This window comes from Ptiloglossa arizonensis, chromosome 6, assembly GCF_051014685.1.
Source record: "Ptiloglossa arizonensis isolate GNS036 chromosome 6, iyPtiAriz1_principal, whole genome shotgun sequence".
Lineage (NCBI taxonomy): Eukaryota > Metazoa > Arthropoda > Insecta > Hymenoptera > Colletidae > Ptiloglossa > Ptiloglossa arizonensis.
The window spans coordinates 26,734,357-26,749,816 of NC_135053.1; the positions used below are offsets into that span (position 1 = coordinate 26,734,357).

The 15,460-nt window shown below is 53.1% G+C and overlaps 1 protein-coding gene across 5 annotated transcripts in view; it reads left to right on the forward strand.

Annotated features, from left to right (window-relative positions):
- Window positions 1–15,460, forward strand: part of Step (cytohesin steppke) — a 45,239-nt gene that overhangs the window by 1,059 nt on the left and 28,720 nt on the right. For 2 of the 5 annotated variants that reach the window (XM_076315130.1, XM_076315131.1), the window contains exon 2: window positions 1,410–1,483. In XM_076315130.1, the coding sequence (XP_076171245.1) occupies window positions 1,410–1,483 (74 nt within the window). Of the gene's footprint in view, window positions 1–1,409; window positions 1,484–7,790; window positions 8,954–15,460 lie in introns of those variants that run through there. The other 3 variants (XM_076315132.1, XM_076315128.1, XM_076315129.1) reach the window with 3 other exon arrangements.

The following is a 15,460-nucleotide window of genomic DNA, read 5'->3' on the forward strand; positions in this document are numbered from 1 at the left end:
CCTAATCCGAGGATCCTCGGATCCGAGTTTCCGCTGGTCGCGCGAGAGGAAGAGGTTAGCGTACCCGTTCGAATTACATAACCTCGCGCGGAGGTCGAGCCCGGGGATGATCAAACGGTACTACCGTCACGACGTCCCGCAGGTGGCAGAACGCGTTATGAATGGCGTATGAAACGCAGCGTACACACGCGCACGATCGTTTCCTCTCTCGTTGCTTCTCCCCTCTGCGTTGTCTCGCGTTTTCGTGTTTACGCTCGCTCGAGAACCGAAGAAATCGCACACGCGCGACGCTCGTACGAAATCGCGTGATCGCGTAATCGCGTTTTCTTCGGGAATCGAGACGATCGCGATCTGCCCTTTCCCAGCTATTCCTTCGCGATCGAAAGGAGCTAGGACCGGTAGCGTCGCGCGCAACTCGAGTTTCTCGCTACGAGCGACGATCGCTTCGTCGAGTTACGGGATTCGAAAATTTTTCGAACGAGTACCCAACGTACTATATTCTGTACCGTCCGCGCTATCGGCTCGAAAGTATTTACGAGGTAATGGAAAAAAAACCTGTCCGTCGGTGGTTTTTCTTCTCTTCCGAAGTTTAATCCCGTTTGCGATCGTTCGGTGGCTCTACGCGACCCCAGCCTTAATTCGAGCTACTATTTTTAGATCTTTCGCTAAATTGCTCCTAATAAGGCCCCTTCCTCGACATCGAGGATACACCATTGTCTCCGGACGGTCGATTCGAGCGATACCGTTTCGCGGCGTTCGATCAAGTTCACGAACAACGATCAACGATCAACGATCAACGATCAACGATCAACGATCAACGATCGGTGTTTGTACATTGAACGTCACCGTCACCACCACCGCCACCGCCACCGCCACCGCCGTCGCGATCGAGCTTCTCGTTTCGCGAGTAGACGCGTTACAGAATCGTAGGACGCCAGCCTCGCGAGTTATTCAACGTTCCGAGTTATTCGAACAATTTTCATCGAGAACCGTACCTGTACGCGTTCTCTCCTAGGACGCGAACCAACCTTTAGTCACCGTTGCGTTAACTTTCCTTAAATTTTATTCTACCGATAGATTTCGTAAGCGAATTTCCCTCGCCGCGATGCCTCCCTCCGCGAACCGAGAGCTCAGCGATATCTGTAAAACGCGCGAGAAACGAACAAACATCGAACACTCTTTTCCACTTCCAACGGTAGCTACCGTTGATCGGTAACCGTTCGCGGCCCGCGTTACCAATTGCACCGATGGTAAAGCCAATCGCGATTCGCGATTCAAGACCCGAGAACAATTTTCGAAACGCGTTTCCATTTTTTTAGCCGTTTCACCGATCGAACGCGTAACGCGTCTCGTTTGAACGCAAACACGATGGTGCGTAGGTCGTTAAAATTTGTTCGTCTCGTTTGCAGAATTGACGCCCGAGCAGCAGAAGATTCTGATAGACATCAGGCGAAAGAAGACGGAGCTGTTGCTCGAAATACAAGTGAGTCGATTGGCTGGCTGGCCGGCTGGCCGGCTGGCTGGCTGGCCCTATTTCTCTGGCCATTTTACTCGCGACCCCGTTCTTCGCGAAACATCGAGGTATAGACGAGGTACAGACGAGGTATAGACGAGGTATAGACGAGGTGTGCCGCGAGAGAGCAGTTCCCGCGGTTTTATCGAGCGTGGATATCGATATTCCGCATTCCGTGCGCATTGTGCTCTATTGAAATTTCCAAGCGAAACTCACACGGACCACGAAACGAACCGCGTTGGTTCGAAGGGAAGGAGACGAGTAAAGGACGGAACTGTTTTGGAACGTTCCGTAGAGACGGCAGAGATGTTCGAACGAACGGAGACTCGCGGAAGGTCGATGCAACCGAGCTAGGAGAACGATTCGGTATCTCGGTCGGTGTTCTCGTCGTCGTAACGAACGAACCAACGAACCTTGCTCCTCGGTATTCGTCGAAGAGACGGTCGGTTACGCGACTCGCGAAACGTCTCCTCGCAGTTCCGATAACGGAACACGCGCGCGATAAGAAATCGGCTTTTACCGCTTTTCGTAGCCGCGCGGGTGGTTCGAGGCCCTTTCGCCCTCGGCCTTGTCCATTTTTCGCGCATCGCCGGCTGCTTCGTGCCCCTTGGGAACGTTCAACCGTGGACGAGCGAAACGCGTACGAGTCGGAAAAGTTCGATCGGAACCGGGAACGAGTGTCCGGCTCGCGAGAAGAGTACCTCGTATCGAGAATATTCTCTCGAGCGTTACCGAGAGTCGTTACCGTACCGGTAACCGACCATCGCTCGACCGAAACGGCTAATCCACGCCACCGGCACGGATCTACCTCGATATTTTTCCTTTCCATTTTCGTCGCCGTTCCTTCCACCGTTCGGCCGCTCGACCGCGTTATCGCGTCGAACAAAATCACCGCCAATTACGTAATTACGAATTACGGAATCAGAGATCGTTGGACTCGTCGAGAGATCGCGAAGGTTTCGTTCTCGTTGCGTAGCGCGAATCGTACGTATCCTCCCATCGAGAAAGAGCCGAGCCAAGCCGAGCGCGAACGCGTTCGGCTCTGTATTCTCGAAGCTGGTTGGGTTTCCGCGTCGATTTTCTCGTTCGGTTTGAAACGTACGCGCGAGCTGCTGCCGTTCTCGGCGAACAACGCGTTCTCGTTGCGATGTTTCGGGACGGACCGAACAGCGGTTTCGGAGGGAACGGACGGGAGGGAGCCTCCGTCGCGGACTAGACTCGAGCGAAGACTGGTCCGATGGTTTATCTTCTTTTTTTCATCGGCGAGAACCATCCACGGAAAGAGGATTCAGGGAACGCTCGAACCTTGGCTCGGCTTCGGTAGATCTCGACTCAGGACCGTTACGAGGACGCCTATTCGCGAAAACTGCTGTTCCCTTTTCAAGGATTTCCTCGTACGAGCGACGCTCGACGCTCGACGCTCGACGCTCGACGCGAACGGACTCGTTTCGCATCGAAACGAGTTCAATTCATCAGAGACGAAGTAACCGCTTACGCAACCCCGGTTTCGATTCGAACAAACTTCCGAAGAGAGCACCGACCGAATCTACGCGGACGAACCGTAGCGAACGCTCGAAATGTTCTTACAACGTGGCACCGTCCAGTCGAATATTCCGAAGACGCGTCTACCCGCGAGAAAATACCAAGGAACCTCTGCTCGTTCCTCGATCGATTCGTTCAACGTTCCAAGGAACGAGTCATCGATCGTACGCGTCTCGATCGTCGATACTTCGTCGTTTCACAGCGAGAACAATCGGCTACTCGGCGACGTTACGTATCCGTATCTCGCTGTACGCGCGGTGGAAGCTCGCGTCGGTTTCGAGAAATAAATTCCCCCTACGAATCATCGTAGAAGCGAACGATATTTCCGCGGCGCGATATCGTCGAGCGTGGGCCGCGAACGCGAAAATTCCAGCCACCGGGTAAATGATCGAGGAAACGAAGGATTTCGTTCGGAAAGTGTACGAGCGACGAGATTCCCGAGTGCCGGTGTTCGATGGTAAGAGTACTCGGTACGGAGAATCCGGCCGGCAACTGTTCGCTCGTCCGCGGTGTTCGCTTATCGTTGCCCGTTAAAGAAACCCGGTCCAAATTACTCCTCGTTTCTCTCTTATCCGTCCGTTACGATCGACTCTTTGCGCGTTGTTCACTTGGACTCGTCGAGAAGAAAACCGTTATTTCTCGAGGGAGGAAGCCGTACGCGAGAGCGAAGAAATCTCAAACAACGGAAGAGAAACCCGCCCCGTCCGCTCGATCGCTTTCGATCGATCGAAAACGTAGAAACCGGTGAAACCTCGAACGAGTTCGAAAAGGTTTCGGGCGATCGGCGCGTTTGTTTCCTCGCGGCAACGGTATCGCGTAGTTTCCCCGGATGGGAAAATCCCCATCTGGATTTACGCGGGGATATCGGCCGTTTCCGCGAAAAGATACTCGTATCTCTCGAGCGAAATTCCGCTCTGCGCGTCTCGATGTCGCAACGGAACGTTTCCTTACCGATTTACCCACGCGAGGAAACGTTCGAAGCGGCAACCCGACTCTGCCTTACCGATCGATCGCGTTTCGTTGGTAAACGCGACTCGCGAGGGCGCCGCGTACGACTCTTCGCGTAGGCGTACGATACCAGATGCGTATTTCGAAGCGGATGGAAAACCGGAAACGGGAAAACTTCTCTTCGTTGATCTTCGAAAGTAAGTTCTCGATCGGTGGTAACGCGCGTAAACGACATCGACGAGACCGAGTGGGTCGGTCCTGTCGAGATGCGAGCGCAGCGCGTATCGTTACCACGATAACCGGTTGCCGCGATGGTCGATAGGGTTCCGCTCGCTCGCACGAAACGGCTCGGCGCGTTCTTGTTCCAAGTCCGCGGCGATTTTACCGCCGAGCTTTTCAACGGAGCCGTTCCATCGGCCCGTTGTCCACCCTCGTCACCGTTACGCGGAAACCTATCTCGAAGCTTTCGATCCCCTCGAACGAGCATCCCCGATCGATTCTCGTCCGACCGGTTCGACCTTTCGACGAAAGAGTTTCTCGATATCGTCGACGTCGTCTCTTCGATTCGACGGAATTGATCGTAAATATCGCAACGCCGTCGACTCTCGACAACACTCGTACGGATTCCGCGGTAACCGCGAGGACGATGTCGCGGGAGCGGAGAAACCGAGCCGAGACGAGACGAGACGAGACGAGACGAGACGAGACGGACGACCGTATTCGATCGGTTCGGTCCGGTTCGGTTCGACACCGGTGACGTCCAGCATCGACTCGCGGTGCTTCCGTTGCGTTACACGGGGGCGTTTTCGCGGCAAGCAACGACCGGCTCGGAAGGTGAATCCTCGATCGATCTTCAATCCGCTTTTCGACGCAACGGTGATCGGTACACCGAATTCCTCGCGTATCTCGACGCGCGAGGAACGCGAGGAACGCGAGGAAGAAAAAGTTACACCCGGACCGTGCGCGTGTACCAATTACGGCGAGCTTTGCGCGACCTCGAACTCGAGAAAAATGCACGCGTGGCTGGCCGCGGTTAAGACGATGGAAGCTCGGTAAACGCAATCTCGGCGATTGCGCGCACGTCGAACATCGTTCGTTGCACCGTGCACCGGCTCGCCGAGTGGAAGGGACGGTCGCTCGGCAACCGGTAAAATTCGAGCTGGAAGGAATAGGTAACGGAGCAGCCGTGGGTAAGCGAGGCTCGTTTTTATCGGATCGGTTACATCGATCGTTGCAGGTATTTCGATACTCGTAGGAAATCTCGCTCCCCTTTTTCCGCGCTCGTCGACCTTTCCTTCCGTTCCTTTTTCCTCTTCTTCTCGGTCCCGTTTCCAGTTTTACGATCCGACGAGTTCGCTTCGAGAGTCGATCGAACATTTTGGAAATCGTTCGGAATCGGAGCCTCGAGCGAACGGACGAACGTGCCAACGAAGGGAGGGACGATGGAACGACCGACGTGGCTCCCGAGATCGACGAGAGTCGCGGTAATTTTTTACATCGGGGGTTCGTACGGCAACGGATTCCTCCGTATGGCGGATCATCGTACGCGTAAAACTCTCTCGTTCCGTCCGCGCGTACTTGGATCGCGATCGTTCGGGAATCGATCCGCGGAACGCGTGGAAAGTTCAATTCGAGCGTGGGTAAGTCGCGGGAGAGAGACGAACGGTCGTTAGAACCGGGTCAGGGGGCCGCGACGCGACGCGACGCGACGCGACCCGACCCGACCCGACTCCCGCCAATTTCTCAGCCTCGACGAATCCATCGGAGAAGAAAATACGGGTCGGGTGGACCGACGCGTATTTCGAACGCGCCTCGACTCTCCCGCGTCCCCTAACGTTCTTTCCGTTTTCTCCGATGCCCGTACCGAAGTTTCCAAAACTTTCCCTCGACTTCACCTTCCTCCGTAGAGTCGCCACTCTCGATTTTCTTCCAGCCTCGTACGCGTTCTTTCCTACGAAAGGTACGCGTACACCGTACGGACGATACGCCGACTCTTCGAAACCTTTTCAATTCCGTCCAGATTTTACATCGTTACGATCGTCGCGATCGAATCGCGTTACGAAACCGAAGACGGAAAAATTACACGTTATCGATTTTACTATCGCGACCGTTCCAGCGTTATCGAGACGGTAGTCTCTGCCGTTCGACGTTCGCGATGAAACTCGTCCGTATTTATAGTATTCGGAGAAGAAGAACGGTGCGCGAACACCGAAAGAAATCGACCGCGCGAGCTCCTCTCGTTTACCTCTCGTTTACCTCTCGTTTACCTCTCGTTTACCTCTCGTTTACCTTTCGTTTACCTCTCGTGCAGCTGTAACAGGTGCAACGACGCGATCGATCGGTATCGTAAGACGGAAGGATTCCCGGTCCGATCGTTTCGACGGTATCGCCGAAAACTACCTCGGACGCGCGCTACTTTCGATAACGAGACGATCCGCGCGCGATCCTTCTTCGGTTGGACGTTAGATAACAGCTGCCGAGGAAACTTTTCGAACAACGGTCGACCGACCGACAGAGCGACCGTTTCCTTTCTCGTTTCCGCTGCGCGCGCGTGAATCGCGTTCGATCGCGATATCTTCCGCGACCGACAGATTTTCCCGGACCGCGCACCGAGTAACGAGATTCTGTTCCGTTCGTCGATATTTATCAACGATTCGTTCGAAAACGATCAACGAATTCGAGTAATCCGTTATCCGACCGACCTCGCCGATCCGCAATATCGATTTCAACGTTCATCGTCGAAACCCCGACGACGGTAATCGTTTCCCGAATAACGCGTTGCACGCGTCTACTCGACATTTACCGTAAACTCCGAGCAAAGGAAATCGCGAATCTTTCGTTCGACCGCTCTGAACGTTGAAACGTGTCGCTTATCGCGCAACGAGTAACGCGTTTCGTTTACGACGGTAAATTACGATACATCGGTTCTACCGCTCGATTCCACTAATTTTCAATTCCGCTAGCTTCGTCGAACGAAATCGTTCCACGGTAACCGGTCGATCGGTTTCGATTGCGCCCCAGCGGGCGGATTCTCCTCGTCCGATTCTCCTTCCAGCGATCTCGATTCGATTTTCGAACCGTTGCTCGAAAAAAGATACGATCGTGCGATTCGACGGGCCACGCCGCGCAGCGCCGCGCCGCGCCGCGCCTCGGTGATCAAACGTTTCAACGGAGCGACGAGCAAAACTTTGATAGAAATAACTCGTCGAAGAAGCTCCGTCCAAGAGACGAAACGCTACCCAGGTCGAATCGTAGCCCGTCAACGCCCTAACCGGCGGCCACTCTCCAACGCCAGAAATCGACGAGCAGTCGAGGAAATTTCACCGCTTCCCGTTCTCGGAAGCGTTCTTTTCGCGATCGTTGCGATACGCGTGCACCGCGAAGCCCCGCCATTAGCTACCGGCGATCCGCTCCGATCGAACCTCGATATCGATGCGAGCGCGTTACCCCCGAACGATCGCCCGAAACTCGTCGAAAAAGCCGCGACAAATGCCGTTACCGTTGTCCCGACGTATACCTCGAACCGATTCGGTTTACCTCCGCGTATCGATCCCATCGTTCCAAACGAACCTTTTTACCGAAATTCCCTTCCTCGGATCGCTTACGCGTCGATACTTTTCGAATCAAGTACGATCGGCACGAGCTCGTAACGGGTAAATAAATACAAGAGCGAACGAGCGGTGGACGAAAATATCGCGCGAGAGTGCTCGTGGACGTGGACGTGGACGTGGACGTGGACGTGAACGTGGAGGAACGTTTCGAAAAATTTGTAAGAAAAAGATATCGAGTCTCCGCGAGTCGGAGAACGAATGACACACAGGCCGGTACGGTTGCGAGAATTGGTGCACGCGTGGCCGAGTTCACGGCACGTCCACCGTGAGGCGCCAGTGCGTTCTCGGCGCGTTCCCAGCGCAGCGACCGTTTCACTCGTGCTTCGGGAGTCGTACGTCGGCCGTTGAGCGGTTCGGATCGTTCGTTGTTCGTCTCCCAACGGTCGATATCGCGTACATTCCGCTACGATACCATCGATATTCGAACGATATCGGTTCGAAAAACGGATCGTCCTCTGTCGCGTCGATGCTCTCCGAGCGATTCCAAAGTTTCGAATTATCGTTTTTCGCGCGAGCGATATCGTTGCGTTAGCGTTAGCGTTGCGTTACGCGAACGACGAGCATCGCCGGGAGACTTTTCCTCGAACGAGACGACGATATTTCTCGTCGACGGTTCCTCGCGGGATCCGAGAAAGAGCCGACGGTTCTCGATCGTTGTCGGGAGTTTCGCGCGTCTACGTACCTTCGTTGCGTTCTCGTTCACGTGGTGGTGGCCGATACGCGTCGGCGAAACATGGATCTCGGTGGACCGATCTCGACAGAAATCGCGTTTGCGATTCGAGGTCGTTGAACCGACTGGGATCTTTCGTTTCCAGTGCGTTCCCTACGACGGAGGAAAGTTGCGGTTGGTTATCGTTACTGTGTCGCGAGTGGAAGAATCGAACGTCAATGTCGCCCACGAGACTCGAGAGTTTCGATGTCGCGTGCAATGCGCGGTGTCGGAAAGTGTGGTTAGGTTGCTCCTGAAAGTATCGCGATACGCGAAGCGAGGGGAACCGAGTGCGACGAATTCCACCGGTTCTACGGAGTTTGGCGAGAGAGACGGAAGGTGACGGTGACGGTGACGGTGACGGTGACGGTGACGGTGACGGTGACGGTGACGATTACGGCGACGAAGAGGGCGCCGGCGCCGGCGCCAAAAATGATTTTCACCGGCAGGTCCGTAGACGCGCTCGACGAAGTCCGCGGTGGGAACGTTCGGACGGAGAACCGCCGAGACGTCAGCGCCGTCGCCATAGCCGCGGGATGGTTCTCCAGTCTCCGCAGACCCGGCAAAAGGAACAAGAAGGGATACCAAAAACAGGCCAAGAGCGCTTGGGACCTCAGTACCTTGTCCACGGTTAGTTGAATCTTCCGTTCGACCGCGTCCACCGTTGTCCGTTCGGTCCGGGGAATCGAATCGATTCTCTCGAACATCGACATTTTTATTTTCCCGCGCGAATTTACCGGTATCGTTCGATCCGCGATCGAACGCGCTTAAATTTAAATTTATTTATCCGAAACCTATCTCGTTAGCGATACGATCTTGATCCGTTTCGACGTTCAATTTCGAATTGCCGCCCTTTCCACGACGGATTCACCCAACACCGGTACTCTTTCGCTTTCGAGGAAGAACCTCCCCCGAAAAAAATTGATCGCGCGAAAAAAAAGTATTTTTTCCCATCGTGGTACGAGTTAATTTTAATTTGAATTCGACCGATTCGTTCGAATCGATTTAGATTTCGTGGCGCAACAGCAACGATGTAGAATCTCGAGCGACGACTGTGCCCGCGTACGCGAGCGCGCACATACTATACGTAGCTGCGCGCGTACATAGACGCATAGGTAGACGGATAGATGGACGGATACGATGTACCGAGTATTTTTCCTTTTCCCGACACCGGTTCGATCGCGCGAACATCCGCATCTCCAAGGGTCGATGTTTCCTTTCGGTATTCGACTCGCGTAATTTCGAAAAGAAAGACTCGCGCGAACGATAATTTCCGTTGGAACGAATCTCGTCGATCGAGGAAAAAATCGATAACGCGTAAATTCCCGTCGAAGGTAGTCGCGAGTCGAGGTAACTCGAACAAGGGCAAGCGATCGCGTTTCGCGCAACGAAAACGATCGGTCCGCTCGCGAAGTCGTCGAACCGCCGTTCGAGCTTCCGATTATCGATGCGTCAACGGCAAACCGCGATCGCTCCGCCTCGATCTCTCGAGGCTCGGTGATCGAAAACGAGCCAATGGACGTTTAGCGAACAAACGATCGATCGCGTCGAGGGGAGCGAAACCGCGTACGTAAAACGAGAGAGTACGGTGGCGCTCGAAAATTGGCCCCCCGGCCAAATTTATTTCTAGCCAGCGGTTAACACCGTCGAGCTATCCCGAAACTTGTTTTCGTTCAACGAGTAAGATTCGTTCGATCGGCGAAACACGGGAACTTTTCCACGGTTCCCGGTGCACTCGACCAACGAGATTACCCTTACGCGAGAGTTACGGTTTTACCGACGAATTTCTATTCGATGCGATCGATTCCTAAACGACGGGAACGCATCGAATCGTTCGGGTGCCCGTCGGCTAGGCCGAGCTGTTCTCTTCTTACGGTCGAATACGAAAGTATTCGGGGAGAAACTCGGTGCGTTGCTTCGCGAAGTAACATTTTTCAACGCATTGAACGTAGATAAGCGCGAGACCGCGGTAAACGGTCAAAGTTAACGCGTTCTGCGTTCACCGTTGCTATCCGCGACTCTTCGAGGACACGATCTTTCCGCGTGCAAGTAACGTAAATAATCCGTCGACAAGGTTTCACCGTTCGAGGCTTCGTTGGTTATCCGTCGAGGTCGTCGAGCAGTGCTCGGAACTCGAATTCGAAGATCTCGCGGGTGTCGTTTCGTTTCCGTACGGTCGGTTAGGTCCGGGACGTCTCCCGCGTCGCTGAAACAACCGGAGAGACAGCAGACGCGTGCATCACCGGTTCTCCGGCGCACCTTGCGAATCAACGACTCGTCGCCTCGAATCCTCGTTAATTTTCAAGTGGACGGTGTCGCTTCGCCGGATCGAGTACGCGACGCGCACGCGAACCGTCCGGTTCTCCGGGCAAAGATCAAAGTAAAACGAATATCGATATTCGAGTTTCCATATTTTCCAAACGGTTTCCCAACCGCGTTTCTTCGTACGTTTCGCGTTACGCGTTGCGCGTTGCGCGTTGCGCGTTGCGCGTTGCGCGTTTCGCGAGATAACAAAGACGTTTATCGTATTTACGAGCTATTTGGACAAATTTACGTCACCGAGCCGTGTACGGGCTCGTACTCGTCTCGAGCCGATCCAGTCACCCGTTCGGGGAACTCGTTACGCGCGATCGAACGCGATCCTTGATGCGCGTTACCGAACAACCGGGAATCGGAACGCGAACCTACTTATTTTTCCTTTCGACGCGGAAATATCGTTTCTCCGTCTGCCTTCGTTTTCGACCTCGCGAATCAAACATCCTACGGAAGAACAGAGTCGGTCCGAGGCTTATTTATAGAGAGCATCGGGATACCAACGGAGCTCACGCGAACGGACGACCGATTCGATCGATGCCGTTTACTCCGATACCGGTGTACCGATACCTCCGAACGCTCGGCCAATTCTACCTTATCGTCGATACTCGATTCGCGTTCTCGCCTAATTAGGACCACGCGGATCCTTGCCGAAACGGCAAGCCCACTACCTTTCGATACTCGTCGATAATTGAATCGAGTTTCGTGGAACCGTAGCGAACCGAACCGAACCGAACCGAACCGAACCGAACCGAACCGAACCGAACCGAACCGATCCGAACCAAACCGATGATGCGTTCGTTCGTTCGTTCGTTCGTTCGTTCGTTCGTTCGTCGATACATTTTTCTTTCAAACGAATTGGAAAGTCCACGGTTCGGAGAATCGTGATTCGTTGCGTAACGTTGCGTCAGCGAATCGAAGCGAACCGAAGCAAAGCGAACCGAGTACCGCGAAGATTCAACAATTGCCATTACGTTTTCCTTTAATTTTTCAATCTTTCCTACTCGCGCAACGTTTCTTCGTCTTTTTTTTTCCTTTTCCTTTTCCTTGTATTTATTTCCGCACAGGAACGAACTCGATGTTCCAAATTTTTCTTTCCTTTTTCTTTTTATCGCGACTCTATGTTTGCGCTAGGCCAAATTTTTATTACAATTTTCTGAAATCTTTTACGAAATTCGGTCGCTCCTTCGAAAGGGTGTCTACTCTTCGAAGTCGTATCGCGCTCTTCGTAGCGATCGTATCGAGATCGCTCTCGAACGGTAGACGAATTTCGATCGCGGTTCAACGTCCGATTCAACGATCGTAAAATAATTCTTGTCGTTGAAACGTAACGATACGCGGGATCGATCCTTGAAACGAAAATCTTTTCCATGCCGATACCTTTGCGCCGTAACCTCGCGACATCACAGCGAACGACCGTGTCACCGTACCGTTGCTGCGATATCGCAGCTGGAAGCTATCGGTCGTTACGGTCGCGTCGAGTTGCGTGTTCGCGGATCGCGCGTTCAAGAAATCCGCTCTTTGGTCGACCTTGCTGAAATTGCCGCAGTGAATACTACGTCGCTTCCGCGTCGCTTCTGCGTCGCTTCTGCGTCGCTTCTGCGTCGCTTCTGCGGCGCTCGTGGACCAACGGAGCTTTCCAAAAGGCTTGTTCCGCGATCTCGAAACAACGGTGCTGCCGAGACTCGATACGCTCACTCGACTACTATACAAAGTGGACAAAGTCCAAACCGAAATCGCTTCGAGTACACGTTCTTGGGTTTAATGGATTCTCAGCGACGCGAAACGCGAAACGCGAAACGCGAAACGCGAAACGCGACCGTTGCGGAGGAATATCGCAATTTTTCTTCTCACCGTTCGACGATTCGCGTTAATCGATAGCGTGGTCGCGTGCGCGTATCGGTGACGCGCGCCGATCGCTTTCCGAATTTCGAGCGAGAAGAAAATATCGGTATCGTGGAGGATCTTGCTCTCCAGCGGAACGAAAGAACGGTCTGCGAGTCTCGCGTTGCGAAGATCGTTCACCGGGTAAACGGAAACGATCGTTGCGCGTCTTCCGAAAGAGCATCGCCTTCGGGAGCCCGTTGTTCGCGAGGATCGCCGTTCTCCTCGATCCGATGGTAAACGCGACCACGGAATCGAGTTTCGCCGACTCGTTCTTTTGCCGGTCAGCTTTCGCTCTTATCGGCAGACGTCGTACCCGAGGATCGCGTCGTCCGTGCGGTTGTTTACCGACTCTCGACCTTAATCGTCCGTTCGACGTCAACGATCGCTCGGTACCGAGGATGTCACCTCGTCTCGTCACCGTCGATTACAGCCTCGATACGCTGAACCACCGCCGGGGTCATTGCCGTTTCGAATGTCCGGTCTAGCGACCGAGATAATTACGCGTGTACGTATTTCGACACTCGATCACCGACGAAACTCCCGACGCCCGCAACGCGACAAATAAACAGAGGAAACGACACGCACGGAAGAGGAGAAGCGAATTTTTCCTTTCAAACGGCACAACCCTCGTTCCCGCTTCCCGCGTCTGTTGTCGCTCGTCTCTTGTATCTCGATTACGCGTACGGTCCCTCTTCGGACATAGCGGAACAAAGAATATCGTTGGACGCGCACCAACTTTGCTCGCGTCGCGACCAGAAACATCAGAGTCGAAGATAAACGTTCCGATCGATCGAAGCGATCCTCCGTGGAAATATTCTTCGAACGTCAGCCGCGTCGTCTCGCGTCGCCTCGCGTCGCCTCGCGTCGCCTCGCGTCGAATACACCATTGGTGTATCGAAACGAAAGAGGCAAACGGAGACAAATATTGTTTCTACGTGGACGAAATGTAACGTATCGTCCTTTTCGCGAGATATTTTCCTCTTCGAATATCCTCGCGATCTAACCCCGCGTCGTTGTCCGTTCATTTTTCTGTCTACGCATCTATCGTATCGGAGAGTCGAAATTCGTTCCTTTGTCGATCCATTTGCGGATTTTCGACTCGATGCTCCGACACCGAATCTTCGATGGGTCGTTTCGCGTCGACACTTTATTCGAACGTTTGTTTCGAAAAATTCATTTTCTTCGAAACTGTACGCGATAATCGAAGAAATCGGAGGTACAGCGGGAAGGAATGCCGCGCGAACGCGCAAGCGAATCGATAAATAAATATACAAACGACGAAGGTGTAAAAATAAATAGACGCTCGAACGGATAGATTTAGTAATCTCGGATCGCGTTCTCGAAGGCTAGAGCGCACGTACGACGAGGAGACGATCGCGAACGACGCGTCTAATAATACCGGCATTAGCGACCAGCGACGGTATTACGTACGTGTGCTAAACGCGCGAACAGGGTTAGTCGATGCGGTATTCGCGTATAAATAATCGTTAACGTCGAAACGAAGAAATCGACAAGTTCGAATCCTCCAACTTGCGTAATTTTCGTGCCTGCGCATCGAAAACGCGTCGATCGGGGAAAGGACCGAGGATGGCAGCTTTCTCCGAATAATGGGCTCTCGGTACACGTGGCTACGGAACACCGTATTCGTATCTGCGACGAGATGCGCGGACGTGTTTACCCTGACGGAACACGTGTCACTGGCCGACTCTAAACCCTGCATCGTGTTTACACCGGAGACCTATCGATCCGTTCTCGCTTTGCACGCGTACCGCGTACCGCGTACCGCGTATCGACGGTCGTTTGTCCGCGAATAAGTACGCCCACCCGACGGAAACGGAGGAGGAAGAATCGCAGGATTCGTGCGAGTTCCAACATCGAATAAAACCTCCAAAGAGAAACATCCCGCAAAGCCAGAAACTCCGGTACGTCGATCCTTCTTTATCGATGTATCCCCGATTGCAACGATCCTACGTAATCGCGTAAACTTTAAGATCGATCGATGTCGCTCGAGCGAAATACGCGACATTTTCACCGACTCGAACGCTCCGGATTGCATCCAGCGGTCTACGATCGAGTTACTTATTTACCGTCAACTTGTTCCGTTTTCTCGCAAATCGATCCGCGCGTCACTCTCCGCGACCCGATAGTCGACGCAGCCGGCCGTTGTTCAATCGATGACTAATCGGTAACTCGAGTAGATGACTCTTTATTCGGGAAACTCGATCGGTTTGTTTGCGCGGACCTCCGACCACTGTACCTGGAGAGCAGCTCTTTGTCGTTGCATTTGAAAAAAACGAGAAATCGTTGATAACGGCGTGACGTGGTCTACGTTGAGTCACTCTTTATTCGAGTAGATGACTCTCTCTCTCTCTCTCTCTAACTCTCCCTCCTCTCGATTACTCTGGACGATGATCGATTCGTTGGTTCGAGCAAGCTCGAGCGAAATATCGGTTAGGAGAGATTCGTGGTCGAATCGTAGAAGGAACTTAACGCGTTCGTGTTCCAAGAAGAGCGAGATTACGCTTCTTGTATACGTATACGTTACGAATCCGTAATTTTATCGCGATTCGTCGATCTTGAAAACCAAGCGACACGGTTGACGAGCGTTTATAACGCGCTCTAAAAGTTAAAGGGTATATTCCCTTGGTTTGGATAAAAAGAATCGAATTTTTACATTTTAAGTAAATACGCTTAATTGCGTAGCGCGGGACGTACGTACGTGTGAAATAACAGAGTCGAACGTGACGAAATTCGAAAACTGAACCAAGTTATCGGACCAGGCACAGGTTGAAAACGATCCGTCTTTGAAATACGTAGTTGTACTCGTATCCGGACCGTATTAACAGCAGTTTATGTTTTTACGTACGATTATATAATATATGCCTGCGTTCCTGAGCCTAAATCGAGGTAAGTTTGCCATCTACGACCGCTGCGACG